The following is a 12,684-nucleotide window of genomic DNA, read 5'->3' as shown; positions in this document are numbered from 1 at the left end:
GAATCGAGCATAGAAATGTTTAAAGCCTCAACCCTTAACATGAATATTTTGTTGAAGCAGAACCACTTCACATTTGGTATTTAAGGTGTTTGTACGTCTAAGAGAATTTTACCAGTTATAGGAGCAGCCTTGTGACTTTGGCTTGAGATGTGTCATTGATGTGTGATTTTTTTTTTTTTTTTGCTGAGGAAGATTTGTCCTAAGCTAACATCTGTTGCCAATCTTCCTCTTTTTGTTTGAGGAAGATTTGCCCTGAGCTAACATCTGTGCCAATCTTCCTTGATTTTGTATGTGGGTTGCTGTCACAGCATGGCTGACAAGTGGTGTAGGTCTGAGCCCAGGATCTGAACCCACGAACCTGGGCTGCCAAAGCAGAGGGTGATGAACTTAACCTCTAGGCCACCGGGCCAGCCCCTGATGTGTGATTTTTGAGTTGGAGTCATACGAAGTTCATATCCAGTGTTGGGATACTTGAAAGAATACAACATTGATCATATTTATAAGTGTAATATCCATAGAGGTATAATTTACTTAAATGCTCTGGAAGCTTTGTCTAAAAATGGAAGGACTTCCAGAAGAGATTGAATGTGTTGGTTTTAGAAACGTAGTTTAAAATGTTTGAAGACATTGAGTTAACTTAGTTTGTAAATGGGACCAAACATTACAAAGACCTATCTAGAATAAAAAGATTTGTAGGCTAGGGGACAGCCCCACGGCCTAGTGGTTAAGTTCAGCGTGATCTGCTTTGGTGGCCGGGGTTCGCATCCTGGATGTGGACCTACACCACCTGTCAGTGGCCATGTTGTGGTGGCGACCCACATACAAAATTGAAGAAGACTGGCACAGATGTTAGCTCAGGGCAAATCTTCCTCAAGCAAAAAGAGGAAGTTAGCTCAGGGTGAATCTTCCTCAGCAAAAAAAAAAAAAAAAAAGGAAAAAAATAAAAAGATTTGTAGGCTAAACTCAAAAGACAAAGAAAAAAGTAAATTGCTGGATTGGTCACTTTAACGCATGAACTATTGATTGCAATAGTCAAAATATACCTTGGAATTTTATTTCTTTATTTTTTTTTCCCTGTACACTGAAAACAGCCTCAGGGCTCTAAAACCTCCCGTTCCACGGGTGCGGGATTATAGAAGGGAGCAGGACAGCTCGGGTTTTGCCCTCAAGGAATGTGCGCTCCACAAAGACAGCATCTCCAGGCATCTTCGTCCACCTTGTTCACAGGTAGGTCTGAGTCTGGCATAGAGCAGGTGCTCAGTAAACAGGTGTTGAGTGAGTGTTTGGCTCTTCTATCCTAGTGGGGATGGAGACTTGGAGATACAGTCAGAGATGGATGCAGAGAGCTGGTGGCAGACAGAAAGAAGGGCTGGAATAGAGAAGTGGGTCGGAGGGGCAGCTCCAGATGACCCAGCAGTGGGGAGGGAGAAGGCATCTTCTGGGATCCCCACCCGGCGCCTCATTTCCCAAAGAGCCGGGAGCCACCTGTCCCCAGCCTGGCCTGTTGGTCTCCTTCCCCATCGACGGGCAGCCCTGCCCAACTCTCTCGCCCACGCCCAGCTGCACCAGCTGAGCCAAGGCACGTGCGGGCGCCCCCAGAGCTGGATCCCTGCCTCTTTCTGCCCCACGGCCCCGTCCCATGGGGAGGGGCAGGAGACGGGGTGGAGGGGTCCCTGGGCAAAGTGGCCTGAGTCTTCTCAGCCCAAAATGCGGGGACAGAGGGCAGAAAGACAGAAAGAGAGAGAGAATGATACAGAGACAGAAACACAGAGAGAGAGAGACAGAGAAGGGCAGAGTCACAGGGAAAAGAGAGATAACAGAGAAGGAACGATGCCAAGACCCAGAGGCGTAGATAGAGAAAGAGATTAATCGAGGCTCACAGAGACACTTAGAGTGGAAGGAGGAAACTTTTGGGCGCGGCGATGGATTTGCTCTTTATCTTGACTGTGGCCATGGTGGGACGAGTGTCAAAACCCATCCATTGTACATGTTAGATACTCATGGCTTATTGTACCTCAGTTGTACCTCAATAAAGCTGTAAAAAAAAAATACAGCAGGAGGGAAATAAAGGAAAATAAAAGACTTAATTCTAAGGCGTATGTGACAGAGAGCATTCAGAACCATTCAAGAGCGCATCATGGAGACACAGAAAGACAGAGAGGGAGAGACAGGGAGACAGAAACATGTTGAGACACGAAGAGAGAGAAACAGGGACCCTAAGACAGAGGGGAGGTAGAGAGGTCCAAAAGGAGATCCTCAGTGGAGGCCTTATATTGAGAGAGACTCAGAAAGATTCAGAGGGAAGCAAAAACACAGAGAGAAGGAAGGGTAGAAGAGTCTGAGGAAAAAAACAGAGGCAAAGACGATAATGAGCGGGAGGGAGGAGGCGGGCTGAGCAGAAGGCGCAGAAAAGAAAGAAAAATCCTGGCTCCAAGAAGGGCGCCCCGGAGCTGCAGAGATGCCCGAGCGCAAGGCTGGGGGGGCCGGGGAGGATGGTCCAGACCTGCGGAGACCCCTCCCCATCCGCGGACCAGGGAGGTAGGGAGTGGCCTTCGGGACTGGGTGGCGGGTATTCTGGGGGCGGAGGTGGAGGGAAGCAGGAAGAGTGGTTGCTAAGCCCCGGCACGGCGCCTCACTCCCTGAGAATGCGCCCCGGGGATCAGTGGGTGGTTATAACCCAGGCCGCGCGCCCGGAGCCGAGGAGGCGGCGGCGGGACGGCGCACGCCTCAGGAGTCTGCAGCTGAGCTGGGAGCGGGTTCCCCACCCCCTACCTGGGGGACGCGGCAGGTGAGGCCTGGGAAGGGGGACAGGGAGAGAGATGTGTCTGCCTATCTGGCTCTGGTCTGGAATGCACCCCCATCTTTCTATCTTCCCTCCTCGCCCCGACTGGAGGGTGCTGGATGTCGACTCCCCTGAACTCCATAGTCCCTGGGTCTGGACTCAGCGCCCATGGTGGGCAATGTCCTCTCTGCCCTGGGAGACGGGACAGGAGAGGAAAAGAAGAGATAGGGACTCCCAGAATCCCTTGGGCATCCTCACCCCCCCCCCCCCCCCCCCCCGTCCTCCTCCCACCAGGTGCAGTGGCCATGGCTACAGCAGGACCCCCCTGGACATGGATGGTCTGTGCCCTGATAGCCCTGATTCTGAGGGTCACAGGTAACCAGAACCCCCACCTGTGTGTGAACTGGTTAACTGTGTGTGGCTGTGGGTGACTCTGTGTGATCCTGGAGTGTCTATCCCCGGGGGCTGCGTGGGGTTGGGTATGGCTCTCGGACCGGGTCAATGTGAGCCCATGTCTGTATTTGTGATCGTGCAATTGTGCGTGGTTGTGTGATTGCAACCATCTGTGTGTGTGTGTGTGTGTGTGTGTGTGTGTGAGGTGCCTTCTCCCACATCAAGTGACAGGTGGGACTACCCTCTGAGGCTGTATATGTGATTATGTGACTGGATGTGTGTGTCTAAGACCGTGTGTGGCTCAGTCACTATGTGGGTGACTGTCTGCTTGCTGTGAATGCTACTGTGTGTGGATACTGGGCTTTGGGTATGACTATTGGTGTCTGGGGTTCCTGTCACTGTGTCACTGGATTTCGTGTGACAAAAGTGTTCATCACCATGAAAATGTGTGGCTAGGTGCTTGTGTGGAGCTGTTTGTGATGGTGGGATTGCAAAATTGTGTGTGGCCATGGAGTTGCTTGAGGGTCTACGTACAGGTGAGTGTATGTGACTGCGTGTTTGTAGGGGGCTGTTGTGTGACGGTGCAGCTGTGTGTGTGGAGTTCCTGTTGCTGCCTGGAGGGATGGAGTGTGCAGAAGTGGCTTTCACTATGAGGCAGTGGCTGTGTGAAGGTGGATGCTGCTACGTGGCTGGTACTGTGCCATGCTGGGTCCACTGGGTGTGATCGTGTCACCATGCCAACGTGCCTGTGTGCAGAAGTGTGAGTGTAGTCTCTACATATATGCATATGCTGCATATGTGCCTGTCACTGAGACACTGTGCGTGGGTGCCCCTTAATGTGTGTCCCTGGGGAGTGTGTGCAGCTGTCCCTGTGGAGACGATGCGTGTCTGCCTGTATACTGGCATGTGTGCTCGTCTATGACAGCAGTTGTGTGCATGTGTCTTGGAGTGTGTGTGTAAATGAAGGCTTCGCTTCTCCCAGTCGCCGGCAAGAACATGAACGAGTGATCCGACCACGGTGGGGAATGGTGATGGAGTGGGGTATCTGTCTGTCTGTAGGTCTGTGAGTGGGAGGAGAGTCTTGGCAGGAAGATTCAGGAGGCGTATGTGTGCTTGAGAATTCAGAAAAACAGCCCTGCTCTCCTCCTCCATGGGGCCCCCCAAACTGAGCCCCCTACCTCGTTCTGCTCCCCCAACTCTCGCCCTGCCCACGAGCTCTGACTCTGCCCCTTTCCCTCAACCACACCCCTAGTCTGGACTTTATCTAAGGTCAGGGTCCCCTTGGACTGTGCCCCTCCCCCAGTCAGGCCCCGCCTCTACGACTCTCCCCCTTTTGGCCAAGCTTCACCCCCATCCTGTCCTCAACTCCTGGACCCTCGCCCCTAGCTCCTCCCCCAAAGTCAGGGCTGTGTATAGCATCGACTCCCCCACATGACCCTGCCCTTGGCCCTACCCGTCATTCCAAGCCCCTCCCACATCTCAGACTCTGCCGCCTCCAGCCTTGACCCCATTCACTGAGGCCTGACCCAACTTCTTGAGCCCAGGTCCCGCCCCTAACGCCCTGCTCGCTGCCCACCCCCAGGCTCCACCCCCTGAGCCCTGGCTCCGCCCCTGAGGTTGTGCAGTTTCACCCTCTCCGGTCCCACCCCCTGAGCTCTATGCACTCCCAGGAATCTTGAGGTCCAGTTGGAGTCCAGCCTCACCACCCGACCCTGGACTCTGTCCTTGATTTCCCCCGCTCGCTCCCTCATCAGCGGTTCCACGTTTACTCTCCGGGCTCCGCCTCCAGAGCCCTGGTCCCGCCCTCTCAACATCAGCCCCCGTCAGAAATCAGACATCCTCGGGCTGGTCCCCTCTCTTGAGTCTAATGTCCATCCCTTGAGTCCAAGCTCCGCCCCTGAGCCCCTTCCTGCCCATTTTTTTTGCCCCCAGAGCCTGTTCTTGCAAATGATGTTGCTTCCTGCGACAAACCCTCTGCCCCGGGCCCTGCTGGGAACACCGGGGGCTTTGGACCCGGGGCCGGGGAGGGCACCCGGGCGGACGACGGCAGGGGCCCCCGCATCATGAATGGGACCAGCTGCAGGAAGAACAGCCAGCCGTGGCAGGGTGCACTCTTGAGGCACACCAACCAGCTCTACTGTGGGGCCGTGCTGGTGAATCCGCAGTGGCTGCTCACGGCTGCCCACTGTCGGAAGCAGTGAGTGTGGGCTCCAGGAGGAGGGCTGGGGAGGGTCCAGAGAAGGGTGGATGGGGGAGGGGGCAGGGAGGTGAGGGTCTGGCGGGGATGGGTGGGGGATGAGGGAGCAGGAGGAGGTAGATTAAGGATGGAGTTGGAGAGGAGAATGGGGAGGTAGGGTTAGGTTGGGGAGAAGGTTGTGGTAGGGGATGGGAGTTAGGGATCCGCTGGATTGGAGGTCAGGAATCCACATGTTGAATGGTTTGGAATGGTGATGCGATTCAGACTGGCTTTAGAATTGGGGGTGGGGTGGGGGTGAAGATGGGATGGGGATTGGAAATAGTTGTGTGGTTGACGATGGGGTGTGGTAGGGTTAGGAATGGGATTGGAGATGGCTGGATTTGGAGTTGGGAATGCACATGTTGATGATGTGGGGGTAGGGAAAGGATTAGGGTTGGGGTGAGGGTTGGGTTGGGGGTTGGGAATGGGTTGGATTTGGGGATGGACATGCATATGCTGATGGTTTGGGCCAGGGATGGAATCACGATTGGCTCCAGAATTGGAGGTGAATGGAGACTGGGATGGGGTGGAGATAAACATGGAGTTAGGATGGAGTTGCAATTGGGAATAGATCTGGGATTGAGGATGCGGTTGGGATTAGAGTTCAGGGGAGGTTGGAGGTGGTTGGAGTTGAGGTTGGGGATGGTTAGATTTGGGGTTGGGAATGCCTATGTTGGTAGTTTCTCTGTGGGGAAAGGATTAGGGTTGGGGATGGGTTTGGAAGTGTGATTGGGGCGGGGATAGGCATGGGGTTGGTGATAAAGATGGTATTGGGGCTGGGTTGAGGATGCAGTGGAGTTGGGCTTGGGGCTAGGTTTGGGGCTGCAGTTGGCACTGGATATGTGCATAGGGATCAGGGGTGGGGGTGATTGGCACCGTCTTCCTCAGACTTTTCAGAATCCGTCTTGGCCACCATTACCTGGATCCCATCTACGAATCCGGGCAGCAGATGTTCCAGGGGATCAAATCCATCCCCCACCCGGGTTACTCCCACCCCAGCCACTCCAATGACCTCATGCTCATCAAACTGAACAGAAGAATCCGCGAGACTCCGAGTGTCAAGCCCATCAACATCTCCTCCCACTGTCCGACTGCTGGGACCAGCTGCTTGGTATCTGGATGGGGAACGACCAGCAGCCCCCAGGGTGAGCGTCCACGTCCCTCTTGATGCCCACCCGTGTCTGCCTTCTCCCCGCTCTGCCTCTGAGCACTCTGCCCTTCCCCATCTTTCTCCGCTGCTCACTGTGGCTCTGCACTGTGTGTCTCTGTTTGACAGTTCACTACCCCAAGGTCCTTCAGTGTTTGGACATCACTGTGCTAAGTGACGAAAGGTGCAGGAAGGCTTACCCGGGACAGATAGACAAGACTATGTTCTGTGCTGGTGACGAGGTGGGCAAAGACTCCTGCCAGGTAAGGCTCGAGACTCCTCCATTCACTCAGCAGATGCACATGGAGTACCGTCTGCATAACCCGGAACCTTGCTAAGTGCTGGGAATCCAGCGATGACCAAACCAGTTAGGACCCGTGTTCTCATGGAGTTCTTATTCTGGTCCAGTGCCATCCAATAAAAATAGAATATGAGCTGTACATGTGATTTTAAATTTTCTAGTAGCTACAATTAAAAAAGTAAAAAGAGAGAGATGAAATTAGCTATTTTAATACTCTATTCTATTTAACCCCATGTATCCCAAGTACCATCATTTCAAAATGTAATTAATGTAAAACAATTATGAATGAGATAGTTTACACTTTTTTCATAGTAAGTCTTTGAAAGCCAGTGTGTATTCTCACACGGACAGCCTATCTCAATTTGGGCTAGGTGTGTTTCAAGTGCTCAGTGGCCCCGTGTATCTAGTGGCTCCTGTATTAGACAGCACAGGTCTAGAGGGAGAGATCAAGGCTGTTCTGTATGGTGGAGCAGGTTGTGCACTGCAAAAAGATATCACATCTAAGGGGCACCCTTCACATGATAGACATCACAGTTTTGTCTGGTTTATTTTGGCAAATTTCAGGCAGATGGCAGTCAAGGGTCTTGTTCCCACAAAATCTGTAGTTTGAAAGTTTTCCGACAAATGCTAATAAAATGTCTTGAGGAAGGAAGACAGAAACTCGTGGTAGGTATTTAAAAAGAGAAAATATTGGGGCTGGCCCCGTGGCCTAGTGGTTACATTGGGAGCTGCACTTCAGTGGCCCGGGGTTCACAGGTCTGGATCTGGGGCGCGGACCTACACACTGCTGATCAAGCTGTGCTGTGGCAGGCGTCCCATCTACAAAATAGAGGAAGATGGGTGCAGAAGTTAGCTCAGGTCCAATCTTCCTCAGCAAAATAAAAGAAAGAAAGAAAGAAAGAAAATATTTAATAGAGGACTGACTACAAAGTTGTTGGAAGGATTAGAGGAGCAAAAAGGTAAAAAATCCTATGATCAAGAACCTGCATAAATAGGGTAATTTCAGAGAGTGGTAAAGGCTATAGAGAAAATAAAACTTATCTTTATAATAGCAAGTGATGGGGGGCAATATTCAAAAGGGTGGTTGGAGGGCCTCCTCGAAGATGTGGCATCTGAACAGAGACTGAATGACACAAAGGAGCCAGCCTTGCGAAGGTTAAGGGAAAGAAAAGCTTGTGCAAAGGCCCTGAGGCAGGGAGGAATTTGGCTGACGCAAAGAATAGGAAAAAAGCCAGTATGTTTAGGAGACAGCACATGGGGGGCGGGGGCAATAAGAGTTGAGCCTGGAGAGACAGGTGGGGGCCAATGTTCAGGAAATATTTCTTGATCCCCAACACAGAGCTTCTCTACATTCTCATGGAAGCTATCTCTGTTGAGGATGACAGAAATTAAAATTAAACTCTCACAGCGATCAGGACCCTTCCCTGTATTCAGGCCCGCAAGGGTTCAAGAGGGATGTAAATTAATGAGCTCTCTGCTTGCGAGATGGATGCTTCAGTCACAATGGCCTTTAGGAAACTGTGAGCTCAGACAGCACCCCAGCCTCACTCTGAAGGCTGTGAGAAGCGACCCTCAAAACTTTAGACACCTGACAATTGCAACCACTTCCCAGGTCTCCCACTTTCATCTCCGTCCCCACTTAACACTGGAAGCACACACATCTGGAGAGAGGGGTGAGTGGGGGGATTTTTAGCAGAAGAAGAAAGCACATCTAATTCGAATGTCAGCATTTTAAACCATTTAGCCTTTCTGTAGCCGAGGTTAGTGCCTTGGTTTTTTTTTGCAGACCTCAAGTAGTTTTTTTATGCCAGCGTGTGGTCTGGGTGTGTCCACTAAAAGCAAGCAATAATAGCCACAACAATACTAATACTCATAGTCTAATAATAGCAGCGAACTAATTGTTGGACACTCTTTTAAGTGGTTCACGTGCATCAGCTCATTAACTCATTTCGTCATTATTATTAGCTCTATTTTACAGGCAAGGAGCCAAGGCTTGGAGCAGTTAACTAACTGCCTCTCAAAAGAAACTCTGCATAGGGTATTAAAAAATCATGAGAGAAGTTAAAGCACAAGAAAGTTGAAATTCAGAGCTCCAGTCTGCCAAGCTCCTTTGCCTGGAACGATGTCTGCGAATGGGAAAGAAGCCAGGTCCTAGGTTTCTTTTTGCTTCTTTATACTTTATACGTTTTATGTATTTTGCATAAACGTGAAAAAGAAATGACAGTAAAGAGTGGTGAATATTATTATAGGAGGGTAATTACAGGGAGTTATGGGCAATTAAGCACAGGCAACCCACATTAGTCCAAAGGAAGTGGGTCTCAACCAGGGAGTGATTCTGCTCCCCACCACCCAGGGGACATATGGCGATGCCTGGCGATATTTTTGGTTGTCACAGCTGTGTCCAGGGGGAGGGGAGGTTACTAGCATCGAGTGGGTAGAGGTCAAGGATGCTGTTAAACATCTTACAATGCACAGGACAGCCCCCCACAGCAAAGAATTATCTGGCCCCAATGTCAGTGTGGTCCAGGTTAAGAAACCCTCATCCGGGGCTGAGATCTGCCTTTCTGCAAAAGTGAGGTATAAGTACAAGGGCTGATGTGAAGGATGAGTGAAGAGGGAGGAAGGGAAGGGGAGTGTCCAGTAAGAGAAATAAGGTATTCAAAGGCTGGAGGGGAGAGAGAGAGAGAGAAATAGAGACACACGCAATAAGGGAGACAGACAGAGAAGAGGTTGGAGGGGAGTAGAGAAGGACACAGGGGGTTTCTAAAGGTTGGACTTGAGGTGCAATATTAACATTCTCCCCCTCTGTCTTTCTCTTTTTACCTGTGCCTCCTTCTTTGTCTTTTCCTGGTTCTCTTCATCCCTCTGCTTTTTACCCCTCTGTCTCTATCTCTTGTTGCCCTGGTTCTTCTTCATCTGTGTGTCTCCCTCCCTCCACCTACCCACATCTCTGCCTCTCTGTGCCTCCCTTTCTCCACCGCAGGGTGATTCCGGGGGCCCCGTGGTCTGCAACGGCTACCTACAGGGCCTCGTGTCCTGGGGAGACTTGCCTTGTGGCAAGCCCAACAGGCCCGGCGTCTACACCAACCTCTGCCGGTTCACCAAGTGGATCCAGGACACCATCCGCTCCAACTCTTGAGTCATCCCAAGACCTGCCATTCTGGCGCCCCAGGTCCTTTGCAAGTCCCCACCCTTGCAGGGACCCTGACCCTCCTTCCAGACCCCCATTCCTTCGTGAGGTTGTCGAGATGGTTGATCTCTCCAGCTCCCTGAGCCTCCTGGAGTCAGAGTCCCATTTCCCCAACCATGACTGACCCTGTCTCTCTAGTCAGACCCTGGAGACAGCCCCCAGAATGATCACCTTCCTTCCTTCCTCACTGCTTCCTTCCTCAGTCCCAGAGTCCATCCCTTCTCTGCAACTGTGACCCAAATTTGGTCCCAGAAATAAAGCATCTGAGGAGAAGGGGCTGTGTGTGTGGTCACCTCCTTTCACCACCCACTGAATGGCGGGGCAGCCGGGAACAAGTTACGTCTCTCCTCTGCACTACTGTGTTTGCTCTATTGGGTTATTTCGGTTGCAAGAAACACAGATCCGCTCAAGCTGCTGTCAGCTTAAAAAAAGCAACTTTTGAGGCTGGCCTGGTGGCATAGTGGTTGAGTTCGTGTGCCCCACTTCAGTGGCCCGGGGTTCATGGTTTCAGATCCTGGGCACAGACCTATACACCACTCAACAAGCCATGCTGTGGTGGCACCCCACATACGAATCAGAGGAAGATGGGCACAGATGCTAGCTCAGGATCCATCTTCCTCTAGCTAAAAAAAAGAAAGCAAATTTGCCCATTATTTTATCTCAAAATGAGTTTATTTGGGAATAGCCAAAAGAATTGCAAATTGAGTTGTGCATGCTATGGTGAATCATAGGCAAATCCAGTAAACAAAGGCAGGGAGTTCCTTTTATAGAGAAAAAGGGGGAGTGGGGAGGGGCTGTTCTAAAGGAAAGTCCATTGGGGGACAGTAACAGTTTAGGGCAGCAACTGCTTCTTATTGGCTGAGCTGCAGCTTTTCTCATTGGCTGAGCTGTGGCATTTCTCATTGGCTGAGCTGTGGCTTTTCTCATTGGCTGAGCTGCAGCTTTTCTCATTGGCTGAGCTGTGGCATTTCTCGTTGGCTGAGCTGCAGCTTTTCTCATTGGCTGAGCTGAGGTGTTTCTCATTGGCTGAGCTGTGGTGTTTCTCATTGGCTGAGCTGCAGTGTTTCTCATTGGCTGGGCTGTTGCCGGGTGGGGAGAGAAATCTTGCTTCAGCAATAAAGTAGTCTTACTTCCCATGAAGATGCAGGAGTCTGTCTCTTCCTGTTTGGTGTAATTGACGATGTGTGATAGGGCATTAGAGCTCCCCCTACAGGCCTTCCTGACTCCCACGTAGTTAAGGTTTCTTTCATTAGTTTCCACACTGCTTTTTATTTTCTCCACAAATATTGATGGAGTGGCTACTTTGTGAACCAGGAACAGTTGGTTCCAGGTGCTAGGGATACTGCAATGGGCAAAACAGAGAAAAAAACTCCTGCCTCATGGAGCTCCTGTTCTAGTTGAGGACGACAGACAATAAAGAGATAGACAAATACATTATGTACTATAATGGCTATGGAAGTGATATGAATAAAATGAGAACAGGGCATGAGGAAAGAGAAGGAATGTTGGGGAAAGGGGGTCTATTTATATTGGATGGTCAAGGAGGGTGTTAGGGAGCAGTATGCCAGCCCCCCCGAAGATGTCCACATCCTAATCCCTGGAACCTGTGAATATGCGACCTTATGTGGCAAAGGGACTTTGCAGGTGTGATTAAATTAAGGATCTTGAGATGGAGAGATTATCCTGGATTATCTAGGTGGGACCATTATAATCCCAAGGGTCCTTATGAGAAGGAGGCAGGGAGTCAGAATGAGAGAGAGACTGGAAGATGCTACGCTGCTGGTTTTGAAGATGAAGGAAGGGGACATGAGCCTAGGAATGCAGGTGGCCTCAAGGAGCTGGAAAGGGCACAGGAATGGACTCTCTCCTAGAGGCTCTAGAAGGAATGCATCCTTGCCTGCCAATGCCTTGATTGTAACCCAGGGAGACAACATTTTGGACTTCTGGCCTCCAGAACTATAGGAGGGTAAATTTATGTTGTTTCAGGCCACTAAGTTTGTGATAATTTGTCAGAGCAGCAACAGGAAAACTAACATGAAGGACCTCTCAGAGGAGGTGGCATTTGAGCTGAGACCTACAGGATGAAAAGTGAGGAGCCTTGTAAATATCTGGGGGCCCTGGTGTTCCAGAGAGAAGGAGAAGTGCGAAGGCTCTGAGATGGGGCAGGCTGGGTGTTTCCCAGGAACGGAAAGATCACTGTGCCCGGAAGCATGAGTCTTTGTTTTTCTTAAGAGGTTCGGGAGCCACTGGAGGTTTTTAAGCCAGATGGTGACGTGAGCTGTTCTTGAGCATATTTTCCAAAACGTTGTTAGATAATCTACTTTTGGCAACAAGAGAAAATTCACACTCTTAAATAGTAATTAAAGTTTTAACCTCACATGCCAAGAAATGTAAGAGCAGCTCCAAGCACAGGATCTCAGGGCTCCAGTTCCATTTCCCTCTGCCACTCTTGATTCTCCCTCCTCTCTCCCATCGTCTTCAAGATCAATAACTGTACCCAGTCTCTTTTTAAGAAGGATGACACTTTTCTAGAAACTGCCCCTGGAGAATTTCCTTCGTTCTTATTGGCCAGAATTGGGTCACATGTCCTTTCCTAAACCAATCACAGGTCAGGGAAAGTGAGATTGACATGGTT

General features: G+C 50.7%; 1 protein-coding gene across 1 annotated transcript; it reads left to right on the top strand.

Moving 5' to 3' along the window:
* The first annotated feature begins 2,686 nt into the window (after positions 1–2,686).
* Positions 2,687–10,315, top strand: KLK5 (kallikrein related peptidase 5). Its single transcript, XM_058529984.1, has 6 exons — positions 2,687–2,788; positions 3,077–3,157; positions 5,108–5,372; positions 6,300–6,556; positions 6,688–6,821; positions 9,843–10,315. The coding sequence occupies exons 2-6, from the start codon at positions 3,088–3,090 to the stop codon at positions 9,996–9,998; spliced, it is 882 nt and encodes a 293-aa protein (XP_058385967.1). The 5' UTR covers positions 2,687–2,788; positions 3,077–3,087; the 3' UTR covers positions 9,999–10,315.
* The last annotated feature ends 2,369 nt before the right edge of the window (positions 10,316–12,684 follow it).

This window comes from Diceros bicornis, chromosome 34, assembly GCF_020826845.1.
Source record: "Diceros bicornis minor isolate mBicDic1 chromosome 34, mDicBic1.mat.cur, whole genome shotgun sequence".
NCBI classification, from domain to species: Eukaryota; Metazoa; Chordata; class Mammalia; order Perissodactyla; family Rhinocerotidae; genus Diceros; species Diceros bicornis.
Note: the sequence above shows the minus strand (reverse complement) of the source record. Positions and strands in the feature narration are given on the sequence as shown.

Bases quoted from the DNA above. Each gene is read 5' to 3' on its own strand.
- KLK5 (XM_058529984.1), top strand. From the start codon at position 3,088: ATGGCTACAGCAGGACCCCCCTGGACATGGATGGTCTGTGCCCTGATA. The intron at 3,158-5,107 runs GTAACCAGAACC...TTTTGCCCCCAG, and splicing joins CCTGATTCTGAGGGTCACAG to AGCCTGTTCTTGCAAATGAT. The intron at 5,373-6,299 runs GTGAGTGTGGGC...CGTCTTCCTCAG, and splicing joins GCTGCCCACTGTCGGAAGCA to ACTTTTCAGAATCCGTCTTG.